Source organism: Haemaphysalis longicornis, unplaced genomic scaffold, assembly GCF_048455015.1.
Source record: "Haemaphysalis longicornis isolate Haplotype H1 unplaced genomic scaffold, Haemaphysalis longicornis Haplotype H1 scaffold_2, whole genome shotgun sequence".
Lineage (NCBI taxonomy): Eukaryota > Metazoa > Arthropoda > Arachnida > Ixodida > Ixodidae > Haemaphysalis > Haemaphysalis longicornis.
Genome location: NW_027526295.1, coordinates 96972413 through 96990333, shown reverse-complemented (window position 1 = coordinate 96990333; position 17921 = coordinate 96972413). Strand labels below are relative to the sequence as shown.

At 45.2% G+C, this 17921-nt stretch overlaps 1 protein-coding gene and 1 pseudogene across 1 annotated transcript in view; both read left to right on the top strand.

Moving 5' to 3' along the window:
• LOC144168175 (phospholipid-transporting ATPase ABCA3-like) overlaps window positions 1–17921 on the top strand; it is a 48922-nt gene that overhangs the window by 4322 nt on the left and 26679 nt on the right. Inside the window, exons 3-5 of the mRNA XM_077697211.1 lie at window positions 12–137; window positions 9751–10011; window positions 13957–14201. Coding sequence (XP_077553337.1) covers window positions 12–137; window positions 9751–10011; window positions 13957–14201 — 632 coding nt within the window. The remainder of the gene's footprint in view (window positions 1–11; window positions 138–9750; window positions 10012–13956; window positions 14202–17921) is intronic.
• LOC144170910 (uncharacterized) lies at window positions 3249–7521 on the top strand (annotated as a pseudogene).

Here is a 17921-nt window from a genome sequence, read left to right as displayed (position 1 = left end):
TTCCTTTGCAGATTTAATATTTACGCTTAACTGCCTCCACGGCTACGCTGCTCTCCCAACCGTGTACATCACCTCATTGTGCTTTGAGAAACCGGCGGCGGGTTTCTCTCTACTCGCCATGTCGTCCTTCGTAATATGTGAGTGTTTTCTTCGACAGCAAGTGGTCGTTACTAGAAAATGTGGCTGTGATGTTCAACTAAATAAAACCTCCCAGTCTAAAATCACAACAGGAATACCGAAAAAACCTAACAAGAATTTTCGTTGTGCTACGAAAAATTGCTGTGACAACAGACGTCCTGTTGCTACAATAGAGCCATCTGTTACGTCAAACATTTAAGTCGTAACGTTAAAGTGAATTTTCTAAATAACAAACGTTCCCGTAGTGACTGCAGAACTGGCATTTACGCTACTCTTCACAATATGCAATAACATTCTGTCCATGGGCAACTACTGATGACATCAGGATTACGACAGGACAAGAATTCTACAGGACGGAACAACAAAATCAGGACAGGCATACGACACACGACAGAACATTAACTCACGACACGACTGCCGCCTTTTTTTTATTTGACTGCCGCAGTAGTGAGGCGGCTAACCCCATTTCAGGACAGCCAGGAAGTCTGAAGTGAAATTACCTGCGTGCTATCCATATTGTCGGACAGGGGAAACAATAACATCGGCGTGCTGTGAAGAATGTCGATTTCGTTGAATAAATGATTAGTCAAATGCCCGTTTTCTCGTTACTACATGGACAAAGTTGCAACGTAGAGCCCGTATATTATACATTAATAAACGCTTACAGAACTGCTTTCAAAGAAAAAGAGCAGCGTGCACATGCAGGTGTACTCGTCAGACACATGGAGCCATAGTGCAGCCGACTGCGAGTCGTGGTTTAAAAATATGTAAACATGTGCAGCAACGCGCCTCTAAAGCGCCTCCAAGCTTATCGCAGAAGGGGGTAAAGCAATGTTGTGAACCTCACAAGGCACAGTGTGAAAACAGATATGAAAGGATATACTTTGTATACAGTTAAACGTGGATGTAGCGAACCTTCATGTAACGAATTCCTGGATGAAAAATTTATAGCGCATAAAAACAAGGACAGAGAAGAGGAGAGACAACACGGAGCGCACTTTCAACTAACTTTATTTGGAAGTCACGTACAAATATATACCCCCATACTTATCGCATCCCCCTCCCCTCTAACGCCCACGTGTTGCAGCCTTGCCAAGGAATTCTGACTCCTTATCAGACAGATTTAGAGACGCCACGCTCACACACGTGGAACCAGCCCTAAGAATCATTTCTGCCTCCATAATCTCGCGTACAAGCTGTTCCCTATGCCTGGCTCGGACAACGCAAGATTCGAACAGTGGCACGCAGCCGCAGTCATGACAATGAACCGACAGATGGCCATCCCGGTGGTTGCTAACATTTAATCTATGCTCCCTTAACCTGTCGTTAAGGCAACGTCCGGTCTGGCCGATATACTGTCTCCCGCATGACAACGGCACCTCGTACACAACTCCCACCGCGCATTCCACAAAGGGCGTGCGATGCTGTTTTCCACACAACACCGGCCCTTTGCGGTACGGGTTAGTCATACTGCACAGTCGATTCATTTTGTTAGGAGCAGATAGTACCACTCTCACATTTATCCGACCGGCTATCTTCTTGAGACGGTGCGATGTGTTGTGCAAGTACGGAATTACGGCTACTTTTTTCTTTTCTGTATTCCCCGACATGCACTTTTCAACGTTTAAGTTCTTGAGAGAACCCTCAGCTACAGAAACAAGAACAGCCGCAGGGTACCCAGCTGCCAGTAGGCGTTCCGATTGTTCCTTAAAACTACTCTGTATGGTGTGACAGCAGGATCTACTCAGGGCGTTCTTAAAACACATACTGGCAATGCCTCGTTTCGTCAATTTAGAATGCGCCGAATGAAAGGGTAGCAGAGGCTTGTTTGCCCGGGGATGATAAGACCAACACACATGCTGCTCAGATAGCGTTAGGGAGATATCAAGAAATTGTAGCACCTTGTTATGTGGAACTTCGTGCGTTAATTCCAACGGGTTAAACATTGCCGAAACACGTTTAAAAGCTTATCAACTGCCTCAGGGAATTTAGCAACGTTGTTGTCAAAGAGAACTAAAAAATCATCAACGTACCTAAAAATCTTTACAACGTGCAGACCCTCTAGGCGGTCTGCGAGGCATCTGTCAAGGTGGGATAGAAACAAATTGCTTAAAACCGGCGCCAAACATGACCCTATGCATACCCCTTGTTTCTGAACATAATATTTTTCATCCCATTCGGCGATGGTTGACTGCAAATAGAAGCCTAACAACTCTAAAAATCCAACAACCGTGACATTTGCAGAATTCTGAAATCGCACGGCTCCAAAACAATCAATGCTTTCCTCAACGCAATTCATGAGCATCTCTTGAGGCAACGAATAGTACAAGTCTTTGATATCAACCGAGCAAGCTAAGAAGCCTTTGTCAAAATTCTGTTTTAGGAAATCTATGATTTCATCCGAATTCTTAACCATGAAAGGGTCGTTAATATTTAAAAGGTTAAGTTTCTCCTGCAGAAACAGTGCGACTGTCTTCTGCCAGGTACCATTTTCCGAAATGATCACTCTCAACGGGCACCCTTCCTTGTGGCTTTTAGCAGTGAACATGACTCTTAGAGAACCCGACTTGCTTTTCTCGACGCTTTTTGCTAGCCGACTCAGATTCAATTTGCTGCACAATCTCTGGCCCTCTGATTTCAGCTTACTCAACGAAACATTATCGCGCGGACGTAAAACAGAAGTGATAGCCTCAAGGGCTTTTTCTCCAAAATGCGCTTTCGTCAGTACAACAAACCCACCTTCCTTGTCAGCTGGGAGCACTGCAAGGCTACGTTCCCTCAGCGAAGCCGCCACTTTCGCTATAGGCACACTCGACACAACACTACTGTTCCTCATTAGCACATCTACGCCTTCTGAAATGCATCTGTCCACCTCCGCTTCTGGGGCATATCTTGAGACCTGCCGAACGAGTGACAGCAGCTCCGGAGCTTTCATTTTCGGCTCCACGGCAAACTTCGGTCCCAGGCTTAGCACGTCCCGGAGGTCATCCGACAGTTCCGCATCCCCGACAGTCTTCACGACGCACCTTTGTCCTGTGGGTCTCTTGGGTAGGTCCGCACGTAGCTGCTGCAGCACCTGCTGCCAAAGGAATTCCGTGCTGCTGTCCACAATGGCGAAGAACGAGCGCAAGGCCCTGTTCCCACCCGGTGTCTCCATTGGATCTTGAAGGCTTGTGGTCAGAAGACGTCTGTAGATGCGTGCACGATGTAGCCATTCTGACCTGAGTATTCTGCTCATTCGCGCACAATGTCCCGTAGAAGGTGCGACACCACCTAACGCCCATTTCACTTCTTGTGGAACGAGTCTGTGTCGGATACAAAACGACAGTGCCCGAGCTCGGCAGTTGGCGTTGGCAACGAGGGAGGCGATGTAGCATGGGTCACTGGAGGAACACAAAGAGCCCGATGTATAAGAAATATAGTTCACGAGTACGGATTTCTGGGCTAGTTGGTGATGCTTAGACGAAAAATTCATAGCGCATAAAAACAAGGACAGAGAAGAGGAGAGACAACACGGAGCGCACTTTCAACTAACTTTATTTGGAAGTCACGTACAAATATATACCCCCATACTTATCGCATCCCCCTCCCCTCTAACGCCCACGTGTTGCAGCCTTGCCAAGGAATTCTGACTCCTTATCAGACAGATTTAGAGACGCCACGCTCACACACGTGGAACCAGCCCTAAGAATCATTTCTGCCTCCATAATCTCGCGTACAAGCTGTTCCCTATGCCTGGCTCGGACAACGCAAGATTCGAACAGTGGCACGCAGCCGCAGTCATGACAATGAACCGACAGTTGGCCATCCCGGTGGTTGCTAACATTTAATCTATGCTCCCTTAACCTGTCGTTAAGGCAACGTCCGGTCTGGCCGATATACTGTCTCCCGCATGACAACGGCACCTCGTACACAACTCCCACCGCGCATTCCACAAAGGGCGTGCGATGCTGTTTTCCACACAACACCGGCCCTTTGCGGTACGGGTTAGTCATACTGCACAGTCGATTCATTTTGTTAGGAGCACATAGTACCACTCTCACATTTATCCGACCGGCTATCTTCTTGAGACGGTGCGATGTGTTGTGCAAGTACGGAATAACGGCTACTTTTTTCTTTTCTGTATTCCCCGACATGCACTTTTCAACGTTTAAGTTCTTGAGAGAACCCTCAGCTACAGAAACAAGAACAGCCGCAGGGTACCCAGCTGCCAGTAGGCGTTCCGATTGTTCCTTAAAACTACTCTGTATGGTGTGACAGCAGGATCTACTCAGGGCGTTCTTAAAACACATACTGGCAATGCCTCGTTTCGTCAATTTAGAATGCGCCGAATGAAAGGGTAGCAGAGGCTTGTTTGCCCGGGGATGATAAGACCAACACACATGCTGCTCAGATAGCGTTAGGGAGATATCAAGAAATTGTAGCACCTTGTTATGTGGAACTTCGTGCGTTAATTCCAACGGGTTAAAACATTGCCGAAACACGTTTAAAAGCTTATCAACTGCCTCAGGGAATTTAGCAACGTTGTTGTCAAAGAGAACTAAAAAATCATCAACGTACCTAAAAATCTTTACAACGTGCAGACCCTCTAGGCGGTCTGCGAGGCATCTGTCAAGGTGGGATAGAAACAAATTGCTTAAAACCGGCGCCAAACATGACCCTATGCATACCCCTTGTTTCTGAACATAATATTTTTCATCCCATTCGGCGATGGTTGACTGCAAATAGAAGCCTAACAACTCCAAAAATCCAACAACCGTGACATTTGCAGAATTCTGAAATCGCACGGCTCCAAAACAATCAATGCTTTCCTCAACGCAATTCATGAGCATCTCTTGAGGCAACGAATAGTACAAGTTTTTGATATCAACTGAGCAAGCTAAGAAGCCTTTGTCAAAATTCTGTTTTAGGAAATCTATGATTTCATCCGAATTCTTAACCATGAAAGGGTCGTTAATATTTAAAAGGTTAAGTTTCTCCTGCAGAAACAGTGCGACTGTCTTCTGCCAGGTACCATTTTCCGAAATGATCACTCTCAACGGGCACCCTTCCTTGTGGCTTTTAGCAGTGAACATGACTCTTAGAGAACCCGACTTGCTTTTCTCGACGCTTTTTGCTAGCCGACTCAGATTCAATTTGCTGCACAATCTCTGGCCCTCTGATTTCAGCTTACTCAACGAAACATTATCGCGCGGACGTAAAACAGAAGTGATAGCCTCAAGGGCTTTTTTCTCCAAAATGCGCTTTCGTCAGTACAACAAACCCACCTTCCTTGTCAGCTGGGAGCACTGCAAGGCTACGTTCCCTCAGCGAAGCCGCCACTTTCGCTATAGGCACACTCGACACAACACTACTGTTCCTCATTAGCACATCTACGCCTTCTGAAATGCATCTGTCCACCTCCGCTTCTGGGGCATATCTTGAGACCTGCCGAACGAGTGACAGCCGCTCCGGAGCTTAGCAGCTCCGGAGCAGCTGCTAAGCCTGGGACCGAAGTTTGCCGTGGAGCCGAAAATGAAAGCTCCGGAGCTGCTGTCACTCGTTCGGCAGGTCTCAAGATATGCCCCAGAAGCGGAGGTGGACAGATGCATTTCAGAAGGCGTAGATGTGCTAATGAGGAACAGTAGTGTTGTGTCGAGTGTGCCTATAGCGAAAGTGGCGGCTTCGCTGAGGGAACGTAGCCTTGCAGTGCTCCCAGCTGACAAGGAAGGTGGGTTTGTTGTACTGACGAAAGCGCATTTTGGAGAAAAAGCCCTTGAGGCTATCACTTCTGTTTTACGTCCGCGCGATAATGTTTCGTTGAGTAAGCTGAAATCAGAGGGCCAGAGATTGTGCAGCAAATTGAATCTGAGTCGGCTAGCAAAAAGCGTCGAGAAAAGCAAGTCGGGTTCTCTAAGAGTCATGTTCACTGCTAAAAGCCACAAGGAAGGGTGCCCGTTGAGAGTGATCATTTCGGAAAATGGTACCTGGCAGAAGACAGTCGCACTGTTTCTGCAGGAGAAACTTAACCTTTTAAATATTAACGACCCTTTCATGGTTAAGAATTCGGATGAAATCATAGATTTCCTAAAACAGAATTTTGACAAAGGCTTCTTAGCTTGCTCGGTTGATATCAAAGACTTGTACTATTCGTTGCCTCAAGAGATGCTCATGAATTGCGTTGAGGAAAGCATTGATTGTTTTGGAGCCGTGCGATTTCAGAATTCTGCAAATGTCACGGTTGTTGGATTTTTGGAGTTGTTAGGCTTCTATTTGCAGTCAACCATCGCCGAATGGGATGAAAAATATTATGTTCAGAAACAAGGGGTATGCATAGGGTCATGTTTGGCGCCGGTTTTAAGCAATTTGTTTCTATCCCACCTTGACAGATGCCTCGAAGACCGCCTAGAGGGTCTGCACGTTGTAAAGATTTTTAGGTACGTTGATGATTTTTTAGTTCTCTTTGACAACAACGTTGCTAAATTCCCTGAGGCAGTTGATAAGCTTTTAAACGTGTTTCGGCAATGTTTTAACCCGTTGGAATTAACGCACGAAGTTCCACATAACAAGGTGCTACAATTTCTTGATATCTCCCTAACGCTATCTGAGCAGCATGTGTGTTGGTCTTATCATCCCCGGGCAAACAAGCCTCTGCTACCCTTTCATTCGGCGCATTCTAAATTGACGAAACGAGGCATTGCCAGTATGTGTTTTAAGAACGCCCTGAGTAGATCCTGCTGTCACACCATACAGAGTAGTTTTAAGGAACAATCGGAACGCCTACTGGCAGCTGGGTACCCTGCGGCTGTTCTTGTTTCTGTAGCTGAGGGTTCTCTCAAGAACTTAAACGTTGAAAAGTGCATGTAGGGGAATACAGAAAAGAAAAAAGTAGCCGTAATTCCGTACTTGCACAACACATCGCACCGTCTCAAGAAGATAGCCGGTCGGATAAATGTGAGAGTGGTACTATGTGCTCCTAACAAAATGAATCGACTGTGCAGTATGACTAACCCGTACCGCAAAGGGCCGGTGTTGTGTGGAAAACAGCATCGCACGCCCTTTGTGGAATGCGCGGTGGGAGTTGTGTACGAGGTGCCGTTGTCATGCGGGAGACAGTATATCGGCCAGACCGGACGTTGCCTTAACGACAGGTTAAGGGAGCATAGATTAAATGTTAGCAACCACCGGGATGGCCATCTGTCGGTTCATTGTCATGACTGCGGCTGCGTGCCACTGTTCGAATCTTGCGTTGTCCGAGCCAGGCATAGGGAACAGCTTGTACGCGAGATTATGGAGGCAGAAATGATTCTTAGGGCTGGTTCCACGTGTGTGAGCGTGGCGTCTCTAAATCTGTCTGATAAGGAGTCAGAATTCCTTGGCAAGGCTGCAACACGTGGGCGTTAGAGGGGAGGGGGATGCGATAAGTATGGGGGTATATATTTGTACGTGACTTACAAATAAAGTTAGTTGAAAGTGCGCTCCGTGTTGTCTCTCCTCTTCTCTGTCCTTGTTTTTATGCGCTATGAATTTTTCGTCTAAGCATCACCAACTAGCCCAGAAATCCGTACTCGTGAATTCCTGGATGTGACGAAGTGTTTTAACTGGTTATGGCACCCCCATTGAAGCATTTAAGTTGGCGACCTCTATACCAAGTCGTTTAGATTGTTAACCGTGACGTAAAAAATTCACTACGCTTATCAGTGATTGTACCTTGCACTTTTTTCTCTAACATTAGCTACAGAAATGCCCTAATTTAGCTTATTTCGCCGTCACGGCGAACTACCGTACGCTTCCACGTGTGAGTGCAGTTTTGGTTAGATGCTAGGATGGCAGGGGGGCGTTTAGTCGCCTGTCTCCAATGCGGACTGTGGTGTCGGTTCGTCGGCGATTTCTGTTGCCAGGAAGGATGAAGCTTTGTCTTTTCGGGACAAGATGACAATTTTGAATGCTGTCTCCACCCAGCCAACACCCTCTCAGAAATTTAGAGTGCGCTAAAGAGCATCAACTTCCCGGAAACACGCCCTTTCAGAATTTGTTTATTTCTTTGAATGCGTTCAGACACTCAAAAATGTGTAAAGGCGAAAGTCATACTGTAGTTACGTTCGCGAATACGGGTTAACTGACGTTGCTTTATTGGGGTAACGAGTAATGCTTAAGCTTGTGCGAAAGCAGCAGTAGCAAATCGCGCAGTTTTTCACTGTGAAGACAGTTCACCTTCACTGCCGTTAGCATTGTTGTTTCGTTTATGATTCATTCACCCGAGCCTGAACTCAAAACCTGTATGTAACGAAAACCTGCATGTAAGAAAATTTTGCGAATTTTTGTCAACTTCGTTGTATTCAGGTTTAAATGTACAGCGTTGTTATTCTTTTGAGGAACTGCAAGCATTATCAAGGATGAATAGTTATTTGGCGGTCCTGAATTATTCTACTCGTAGTAGGGTGATTTAGAAGTGACCTTGGAAGCAGCGTCGAAAGTAGCCTTTTTGATTCACGCCAAATGTAAAGCTGAAGTCCTGGGTGAGAGACCTAGACGCTCCTAGGACAGGGCTTAGAGGATACGCAAAATCGCCATTCAGTCGCTTTTTAAAGGAGGTATAAAACGAAAAAGAAGGCTTTAAGAGAAGGCCTAAATAACGCGATGCTGCAAAGTGCTACCTCTAGGAAGTGTTTTGGACAACAGAGACTTCAGCGCTCCTTGGGCGTTCATGCCTCGAACAATAAATTATTCTGAACTTAAAGAGACGTTACTGACGTGAAAAAGCTGCTGTTTAGGCCTCAGTGGTTCTGTGATATGAAGGGCTGGACCGTAAAATCATTTCACAATTAATTTCAACCAGTGCCTTAACTTGTATATTCTCTGGCTAAATTTTTGCTTTCTGGTTGTAAATAAGGAACTTCTACAACTGTAGTAAAATTATCACTTGAATAGGAGGTGAAACCTCACCCACAGCGGAAACAACTTGTGTCTAATGAGCTCCCTGTGCACTGAAGTTTCAAACTCTAATCACTTTCTGTGTGAGTGTTGAGAATGGGGGTTCTGGAGCTATAGGTTTGCATAAGTAAAGAAACAAAAAAACGTCCAATTTTTTAAAAAATGGCTTCAACATATTTATCGACATCGAACTGGCAGAAGTATTGAAGGCTGCTATAATAACAGCCCTCAACATCAGATGCACTGCTGTATTGATGTTTGGGAAGTAGTCGAACAAGTTCATATTTTCTCGTTGAGCTCTATGGGACATGTGATCAAGGTTGGTCAGCCTCGGGAGCCTAAAATTACTGAAATTCTCCAATGTAAGCCGCAATCAGCAACTGGTATTTTCTTGCCGGGTTTCCGTTCAGAATGGAAAGCATAAATACGGGGACTACAGACTTTCACGCACTTATAATTTGCTGCTAAATAGTAACGGTTGCTGCAAAGTTATGCTAGGGACTTAATGGGGGCCGTTGTCGCCTTTCGAATTATGTTACGCTTTGCATTTTTTCGAGTGTGGTGTGGCTTTATTGTTTAGCATTCAAAATAAAGGATAGATCTCTATTTAAAAACATCAATCTTGCTTGAGGCAAATACTATCGTTTAATGCGTCCAGCTACGGGCATTTTACGCAGTTTTTGCACAAACCTCCAACAGCGTCCGCAGGTTGTCTCGGCTCGGTGTTTCTGGAGCACTACGCCGAAGACGTGCGCAATACGAGCCTGTCGGGGGTGGCCGAGACTGCCCTCGACGTGGTGAGGTTCCTGCCATCTCACTCCTATTCCCTAGGCATGATCAAGATTCTCCAACTTGCCGAGGAGAACGCCATCTGCAGCAGCGCGCCCGAAGAACTGGAGAGCCGCTGCTCCAGCGTCCTGCGGCATCAACATAGGAAGTCCCTCCTGCGGTGCTGCCAGCGTGAGTCCAGCCGGCTTCCGTTTTGTGATTGGAAATACACTCGCATTAGCACGCGTTCAGGGTGCCAGCATAGCAAGCAGTCGTCCAAAGCACCAGCGTAAAATTCTTCGTGTACACATCCTTGCCGATCATGACTTGTGTGCGTCCTTCATGTGGGTGGTAAACGGCAGAATGTAGTTGCATTATCTGAATGCCACGTGCCTCAACCTGAGCCCTGCAGTTGCTTTCTTCGGCAAGGGACCCGACATTAAAATTGTAGGTTTAGCATGCATTTTCTTTGAAATCAGCATTGGGAATTTCGTAATTAGGAATCACAAAAAAGAGAAAAATTTAGTATGTATTTCTTAAATTCTTTCTTACACGGCCATCTGATAAGTATGTACAGCTGTGTATTTTTTACACCATTGGAACACGTAAAAACTGATTCGTATGATAATTTCAATGCCTTGTTCGGTCCAATATCTACAAACTATCGAGGTGCGAGACTTCATAAAGAGGACGTAATATTTCTGACAAAAAAAGTCTAAATTCCAAGTAACCTTCATTTTGTTGCTTACTGATATCTATTCATCTCAATTGTTTCAGAAACATAATCCCCAACTGACATTAATGACCACATCCCTCTACTTGCTACCAGCTATACGTACCGGTGGCCTTTATACATCTATTTCACGCGTTTTCATCACTAACTTGAAGAAGAAGAACTGCGCCATCGCTTCACCCATGCTTCTTCAATGTTGCTCGTTAAAAATTCACCAGGAGCAAGGAAATCATTATTGCACTTTTAATGCGTACATTCCCAGCAAAACAAATATTTATGGAGAAGGGTGAGTGAACAAGACCATAAAACTTGAATATGAACGCTCCTGTCACAGCCATGGCATGCGCGGAAAATGGCGGAGGACCCAGATTATGATGGGCGGTGACCGATGAAAGTTCAAATACTGAAATTTACATATTTATTCAACCTCGCTCTGTTCCATCAAGACACAATTTGTGTTAATCTTCAGAGGATGTAACTCGGCTTCCTATGAACAGCTTGTTTGTTACATGTAAGGAGTATCTGGTGATACTTAAATTTACCTGAACTGAGGTGGCATTCCCTTATTATCTAAGCTTCCTTTACTTTTGAGCTCAGGGCCCTACAGGCGGTTGCAATTGCTTGCACTAGCGATGTTAGCAACCGTCGCCAGACGGCATGCAAGGTCGGTAGGGCTAACAGGTCCTGCAAAGAAAAAGTGAAAAATACATGGCACAGGTGGCCACGAAATAAAACGAACCAAGCTAGCTCGTAATAAAACTATAAACGTGGCGCATTAAGAGCGAGCGCCTGCTGTCGAGTAGCTGAGTGCGGATGCGGGTCCTTCGGTAGTAAGTCACTTTGTGCCAGTTTTTCTTCATTTCAGTGGAAGCGCCTAGCTTCGAGGGAACAGAGACCCATCCATGCCTTGTGCCGCACGCAAAGACAATGATTTGCAGTGGCCGGAAGCCTGCAGTATTTACAAAAGCTGTGTAATGGTGCCGATACTTGCGGTACCAATACACGGTACCAAAACCGATACTTGCGATACTTGCCTCACGAAAAAAAAAGATACTTGCGAAAAACCGAAAAACCGATACTTGCGTCACGAGCTCGGTTATTATGGTTTTGTTGGCTGTACTGACTATTGGCGTCGTAGCAACTCCACGATAAAGATTCGCGCGTGCTGAATGTTTGCCTGTCAGCATGCAACAGAAAAGATACACCAAGCATTACTGCGCCGCTTCTCTTCATACTATGTTTACTTCAGTTGCCAAATATTGTACATTAGTTGCAGTATCGCAACACTTAATCGCGTTAACTTAGCCAAGTATGCATCATATGTATTCATGGTGGGTTTATTTTTAGTTTATTTTTAATACATCTATTGGTTTGTTTCTTCAGGGCCTTTTATTTTTGTCTTCATCCTGCGATGGCGGTGTGTGATCTCGTTAACCCATCTTGCAGCAAAGCTTTCAATTCCCGTTTGTCGGAAAATTTTTTGTCGTAAACAAAAAACCCGGCGGTACACAGCAGTTTTCGCCAAAGGCGCCGAATGGTTGCGTCTGGCTAATCAGGCGTGCAGCATGAGCTCAGTATTCCTGCAAAGGAAAGAACACAAAACGAGCATCGAAACCGCATGATGCATGGAAACCGCATGATTAATAAGGCGCTGGTGAACAATGGAATACTCCGCCCTTTACGTGCCTTTGTAAAGATTAGGTTTGCAGCTGCACTCGAAGGGACATGATGCTGACGTCATTCGAATACCATCCCACGCGTCAGGCTAAGCAAACCTCAGTAAGGTGTTCCTCACCCAAGACGCTGAGCGCATGCCTCAGGGCCCAGAACTTGCTCTCAGAGAAGCAAATTGCAAGCGACGAGCTCGCCGAGACAACGATTTACGTTTCGTACCCGCCCCATCAGCAGTGGTAATGGTTTAAAACAGCTGCGCTGGACATGCACTTTGTCAGGGCGGGATGGCGTCCATTTGTTTCTTGTTTCTTAATTTTATTTATATTTTTTGTTTTTAAATTTTTCTTCGATTCATTATCTCCATTTTGTGGATGAAATGATTAAATGCGTTAACTACGCCAACGCATTGTTGTGGAGATGCACGGCGGTACGCGTTGGGGGGGGGGGGGGGGAGACGGGTACTCCGAAACCAATGCTTAGCAATTAAGCAATTAAGTGGCTAAAGCGTTGCGCTGCTGAGCACGAGGTCGCGGGTTAGATTCCCGTCCGCGGCAGCAAAAACGCCATGTGTACGAGATGTCGGCGCACGTTAAAGATCCCCAGGTGGTCAAAATTAATCCGGAGCGCTCCACTACGGAGCGCCTCATCGCCTGCCTTGCGTCGGTGCGTTGAACCCTACGATCAATCAACCTGTACCATTCGAGCGAACGACTGATGTGTCGTGTCTTTTTTATTTTGTTATTTCTTTTAGATTTGACCTGTTTCCTACTTCAGCAGCCGTTCAAAAGGTTGGCGAAGGCTTTTTGTAGGCAGATAGGCAGTTCCATGTTTTAAATGCAGAGCATTTTAGTAACTCACGATGTCACCCGCGTTGGCGTCCGTAGTCCGCATCACTACGCAGTCCGCACCCTACACTATATAAAGAAATAATACCTTCCGGCGCCAGGTTTCGATCCCACGACTCTGCGGGCAGAACGCAAGGTACACGGCACTTTACCGACTGCTCCACGGAGCTGACACAGAATGTAACGTTACGCACGCGCCTTATATCCTTGACTCATTCAACCGTCGGCCACAGGTGCGCCCTCTCCCCCGCGTCCTCCTCGCCTTCTCTCCGCTCGCAACACCCTCTCTCGCCGCGTTCGGTTCGCGTTCATGTGGTGGCGCAATTTCGGCGCTATAACACTCTCTCGCGAAGGGCATTGGATTGGATTCGATTGGATTGGCTTGGCTTGGCTTGGCTTGGCTTGGATTTGGATTGGGTTGGATTAAAGTGGATTGTGTTGGATTGTGTTGCGTCATAGCCGCGCCACGTTGCGTCGTAGCCTCTCCACGTTGCGTAATAGCCGCGGCAGGGGGTTCACGGCACGTTTCACGTTTCACCATCGACTTCATCGACAATGTCTATGCTAGAAGACAACAATTACAACAACAACAACCATTACGTAATCCATAAGACTTGCAGGCACGCCCCCCGAGGAAATGCTCTGCATTTGATCGTGCCCCTCGCGAGGGGGATGTTTTTCAAGGGCTGCGTATCACAAAAAGTTGTAAAACCACACTGCATCTAAGGTGTTCACTTGTTTTTTTGTCTTGGTGAATGTTTACCCGCATTTCTAGAGGTTTGCTAAGATGCAGATTAAAAAATTGTAATTAATGTGAACAACTGTGTCTGTTGATTTTTTGCAGGGAGCAATTCGTCCAACACTCACTGTTCGTTTTTCTTGCAGACATTGGATCACCGGACCCCGCGCAGTACGCAGTCCGTCCCCTAGACGTGAACCCTTACTCAGCTTACTACGAAGTGGTGACCCTGTCTATTGAGGGTGCTGTGGCATTCGCCCTCCTTCTCATGCTCGAGTGGTTGATTCCAAAGGTCACCCATTACAGGACGGCTCCGTCGGTGATGCCTGACGGCCAGGACTACGACAAAACCGTCAATAACCCGTCAGAAAGTGTTTTAAACACAACGAAGGTTTGGACTTTTGCATGCTTCGACTAATTGTTTCTTAATGTTTCCCATTTTACAGAAAATGATGCATTTACTATTTGGGTCTATTGTAGAATTTTTGATGTATCAAAAGATAATGGTAACGCACAGTTATTTGCACAACCTTGTACTACCATTGTCAACAGATAATTGTAGTGCATTCTATTACCACCACCTCCCGACACAGTTTAATGGCGCCGGGAAGGCCTTTTTTCCCGGCAGCAAAATTCGTATGCCCCTGAAGTCATCGATGATGATGAGTAATTCCACTCTAAATTTAACGACCAACGAAGCTTCTTTTAAACACGGCATTGATGTGATACGGAACTTATGAAAAGTATACGAGCAAATTTTATTTCTCGTTTGCATCGATGGTAATCACCCCTAAAAAACATACATAGACAAAATTTTTTTACTCGACTGATGTTGTAAATGATGCCTGTTGCTAACTAACCTACTCAAAATTCATATCCAAATGATAGGACGCTTAGGACTGAGGTGTATGTTGTGATTTGATGTTCAAAATGAGGCCTATTATTGGATAGTCTAATCAAAATGCATGTCGAATTAATGAGATGTGTGAGTTTGAGAAAACCATGTTCTTTGCAGTGCGCGATTTTGGTGGTACCCTCGTGCTAATATAGCACCCAAACCGGCTTGTTTCTACTAAAACATTGTGCTTTAAACCCACCTGATACACCGGCAAGTTTTTGTTCTCTTACACGAAATTGCATGAAACCATACCAACATACGTTTCACAAGAATGTAGAAAATTTAGGCCAGAAAACGTAGAAATTTGTTCTGAGCTCTTTCAGTGAAAAAAATGAGTAGAAAACTTCGTGTCTCTCAAATCATTGTCCTCGCTGACCTGACATGCTATACATTCCACAAGCCAACTCCAACGCAACCCTAGTATCTGTATCAGGAAACGTAAAAGACGTTTGCCACGATGTAACTTACAATCAATATTTTAAAAATACATATAGCGCCAAGAGATATATTACAAGCCAGCCCGATTTCAAAGGGTAATTTAATTAGGCACTTGCTAAGGGGTCCGATCTGTACGCAAAACTTGTAATAATCCCCACACCGACGGCCCTGCTTTTCCTTATTCTAATGCCCACATAAGCTCATAGGATCAATTGCTTATAATTATGCGCGCGAGCAATTACTGAAAATTGTACTTAAGAAATAGGATTCCAAGAACCCTTTTCGCCGAACTGCAAGACTGCTTGTGACCTTCCAAGCCAATCTCGTTGAAGGAACGTCTTGCAAGAAGTACGCATTGGTGGATCTCTGATGCAACAGCGTCTCGCTTGTCCGAGTTCAACTCAGTAGCAATTCCATTTCCTCCTCGGCCGTCCTAATTCTCTGCACATGTAACTGTGGCGAAGTATCTTAGAAAACTGGTCTGCATATCTACTCGCGCCGCGGCAAATATTGTGGAAATATGATAGCCTTCTAACGCCGCTGATGTGTAACTTCTTTTCCTGTTTCATTCACACGCCTATCACGTTGTTCTCCTGTCGTCTCGGTTCACCCATTGGACGTTTCTGAATTGAATTTTATCGCTTTGGCGCGGCCGGTGCGACATCTTTCGGGACTTTTGGGACTTGGCACGCTCAAGCGACGAGCACAGGACTTGGGAACGAGCCTTTTTTGTGTCTTGTATGGAGCACACATCTACTTATAATTAACGAAACACTGCAAGTACCAATTGTGTATTCATGATTTTTCTCAAATATGCCTCATGTCTTTTCGGTATGCCATACTCCTTGCAGGGTCATAGACACGCTGGTTTATGAAGTGAGCGGTGATGATATCCTGCATTTTAAAAGCGTCAATAGTGGGGTGCCACTACTAGAGAATATTTCCGTTAAGTTTCGTGCTGCCTGCCTCTTCCCACACACACAAATGCCTATTGCATGTTTAGGGCATTGCACTTTTTCGATGCATTTTGTAAAATACTGCATGTAATATTCACTTTGAACAGACGGAGTTGGCACGAAACGACCACTCCAAAAGAACTAATGGATGTCCCGGAAGTACGGGAAAGTCATTTCTTTCATTCGCGAACAATGATTGCACCTCATAAAAACATTCCGAGGCTTCTTTCAACAAACTACGGCTAATACATATTAGACCACGGTTCCATTTCAATGGCAGCGGTGCCAATTCTGAACTTATATTTATGGGCTCTAGTGCCTGCGAAGAGGGACAGGCAACTTCATTTTCATTGCACGCTTTATGAACAACTCAGTAAGTCCATAAATATTTTCTTTCGACGATTGGCTACCTAAATTTGCGTGTACTTATCGGGAGTTGTCTCGTTTCTTTTATCGTTTTAACCATTTCAAGCCTATAGGCTGTGTTTATATACCAGTTTTGCTAAAGCTAGCAGACATCATTATATTGCTGGGCGTACAAGGCAAAAAAAATATTAAAGAAACATCTGCGTTTGCTTTTTTATCGAATAGTTCTGTAGAATTACTGCAAAAAAATTGAAAATTTTACTCCGCGGAGCACCGACGTATCTTTCTATTCAGTTTTGGCGTCCGTTCTTCTAGGAACTCCAGTTTGGTCATTCGAGTGCAATAAAAAAACTTGTTGGTTAAAAGCTGGATTTCGCGTTATGCATGCGTATCTTTGCAACAACTGCGCTAAATGAGAGAAGCAATTGCTGAACAAATCTCACGCAGTGGCACCGCAAATGAGAAATAATGCAGAAAGTTGGGTTTTACAAAAAAAAAAAAAAACCTCCGCTCTCAAGGCGCATTTACCACGTGACAGTTACGTGCTGCTGAAGAGATCGGCTTTCCTGTATTTCATAAATGCGAAATGTTAAGTTCTTACTTACTTGTATTATTCAACGCCTAAATTCCTATGACGCCAAACCTGCTTTAAAGTTGAAAAGCGTAATAGCTGCCAATTTCTATGACCATAATCGCCATCGGATCCCGGCCTTGTTCTTTCAGTTGGGAGCGCAAAATCCCACTTCTGTGTTGTACTTCAACAGACAAGGAACGGAAGTCAGAAATAACAGCTTTTTTCGCTTGGTGGTGACCGGCAAATCGCTGAGATAACATTCTGCCTATTGATTCTTGGACCATGCAGATAATTCGAAAGTCGGAGGACACCGAAGTTGTTCGTGAAGAACAGCTGGTTGCGGATCTGTTGGCCGGCCGAGCCGCGCCATCACCATCTTCTCCCTTCATGATGGTTCATGGACTCACCAAATCCTACGAATACACGAGCCACTCGAATGGCGTTAAGGCACGTGTCCCAAATACAAAAACCCCGTATGCCGACGTTGAGTTTGCGCTGTTTAAGAAAACAAACAATTCTCATGTCGACAGGAATCGTCATATGAATGTTTGTAACCGGAAAGCATTGAGCAGGCGAGACCCAAGGAAGTGTGATATACAATATGGAAGAACGCACTATAGGTTGCAGTTTTAATTGCCTAATGCAGTTTTACTGGCTTTAGGTCAGAACCAACGCGAAAATATTTTCACATAACAGGTCTCAGAACAACAGTTTTGGGATACTTCCAAAACCGATACAGGTCGCGTAACCTAAGATTATGGCTCTGTAACTTTTTACCGTGCATTTGGGCTGGGAGTTACTATATGGGAATTACGATGTTTTTACACTTGCAGGTTTCATCTCTTTCAAACAATAAGATGAGGTTGTGGTTTAAATGAT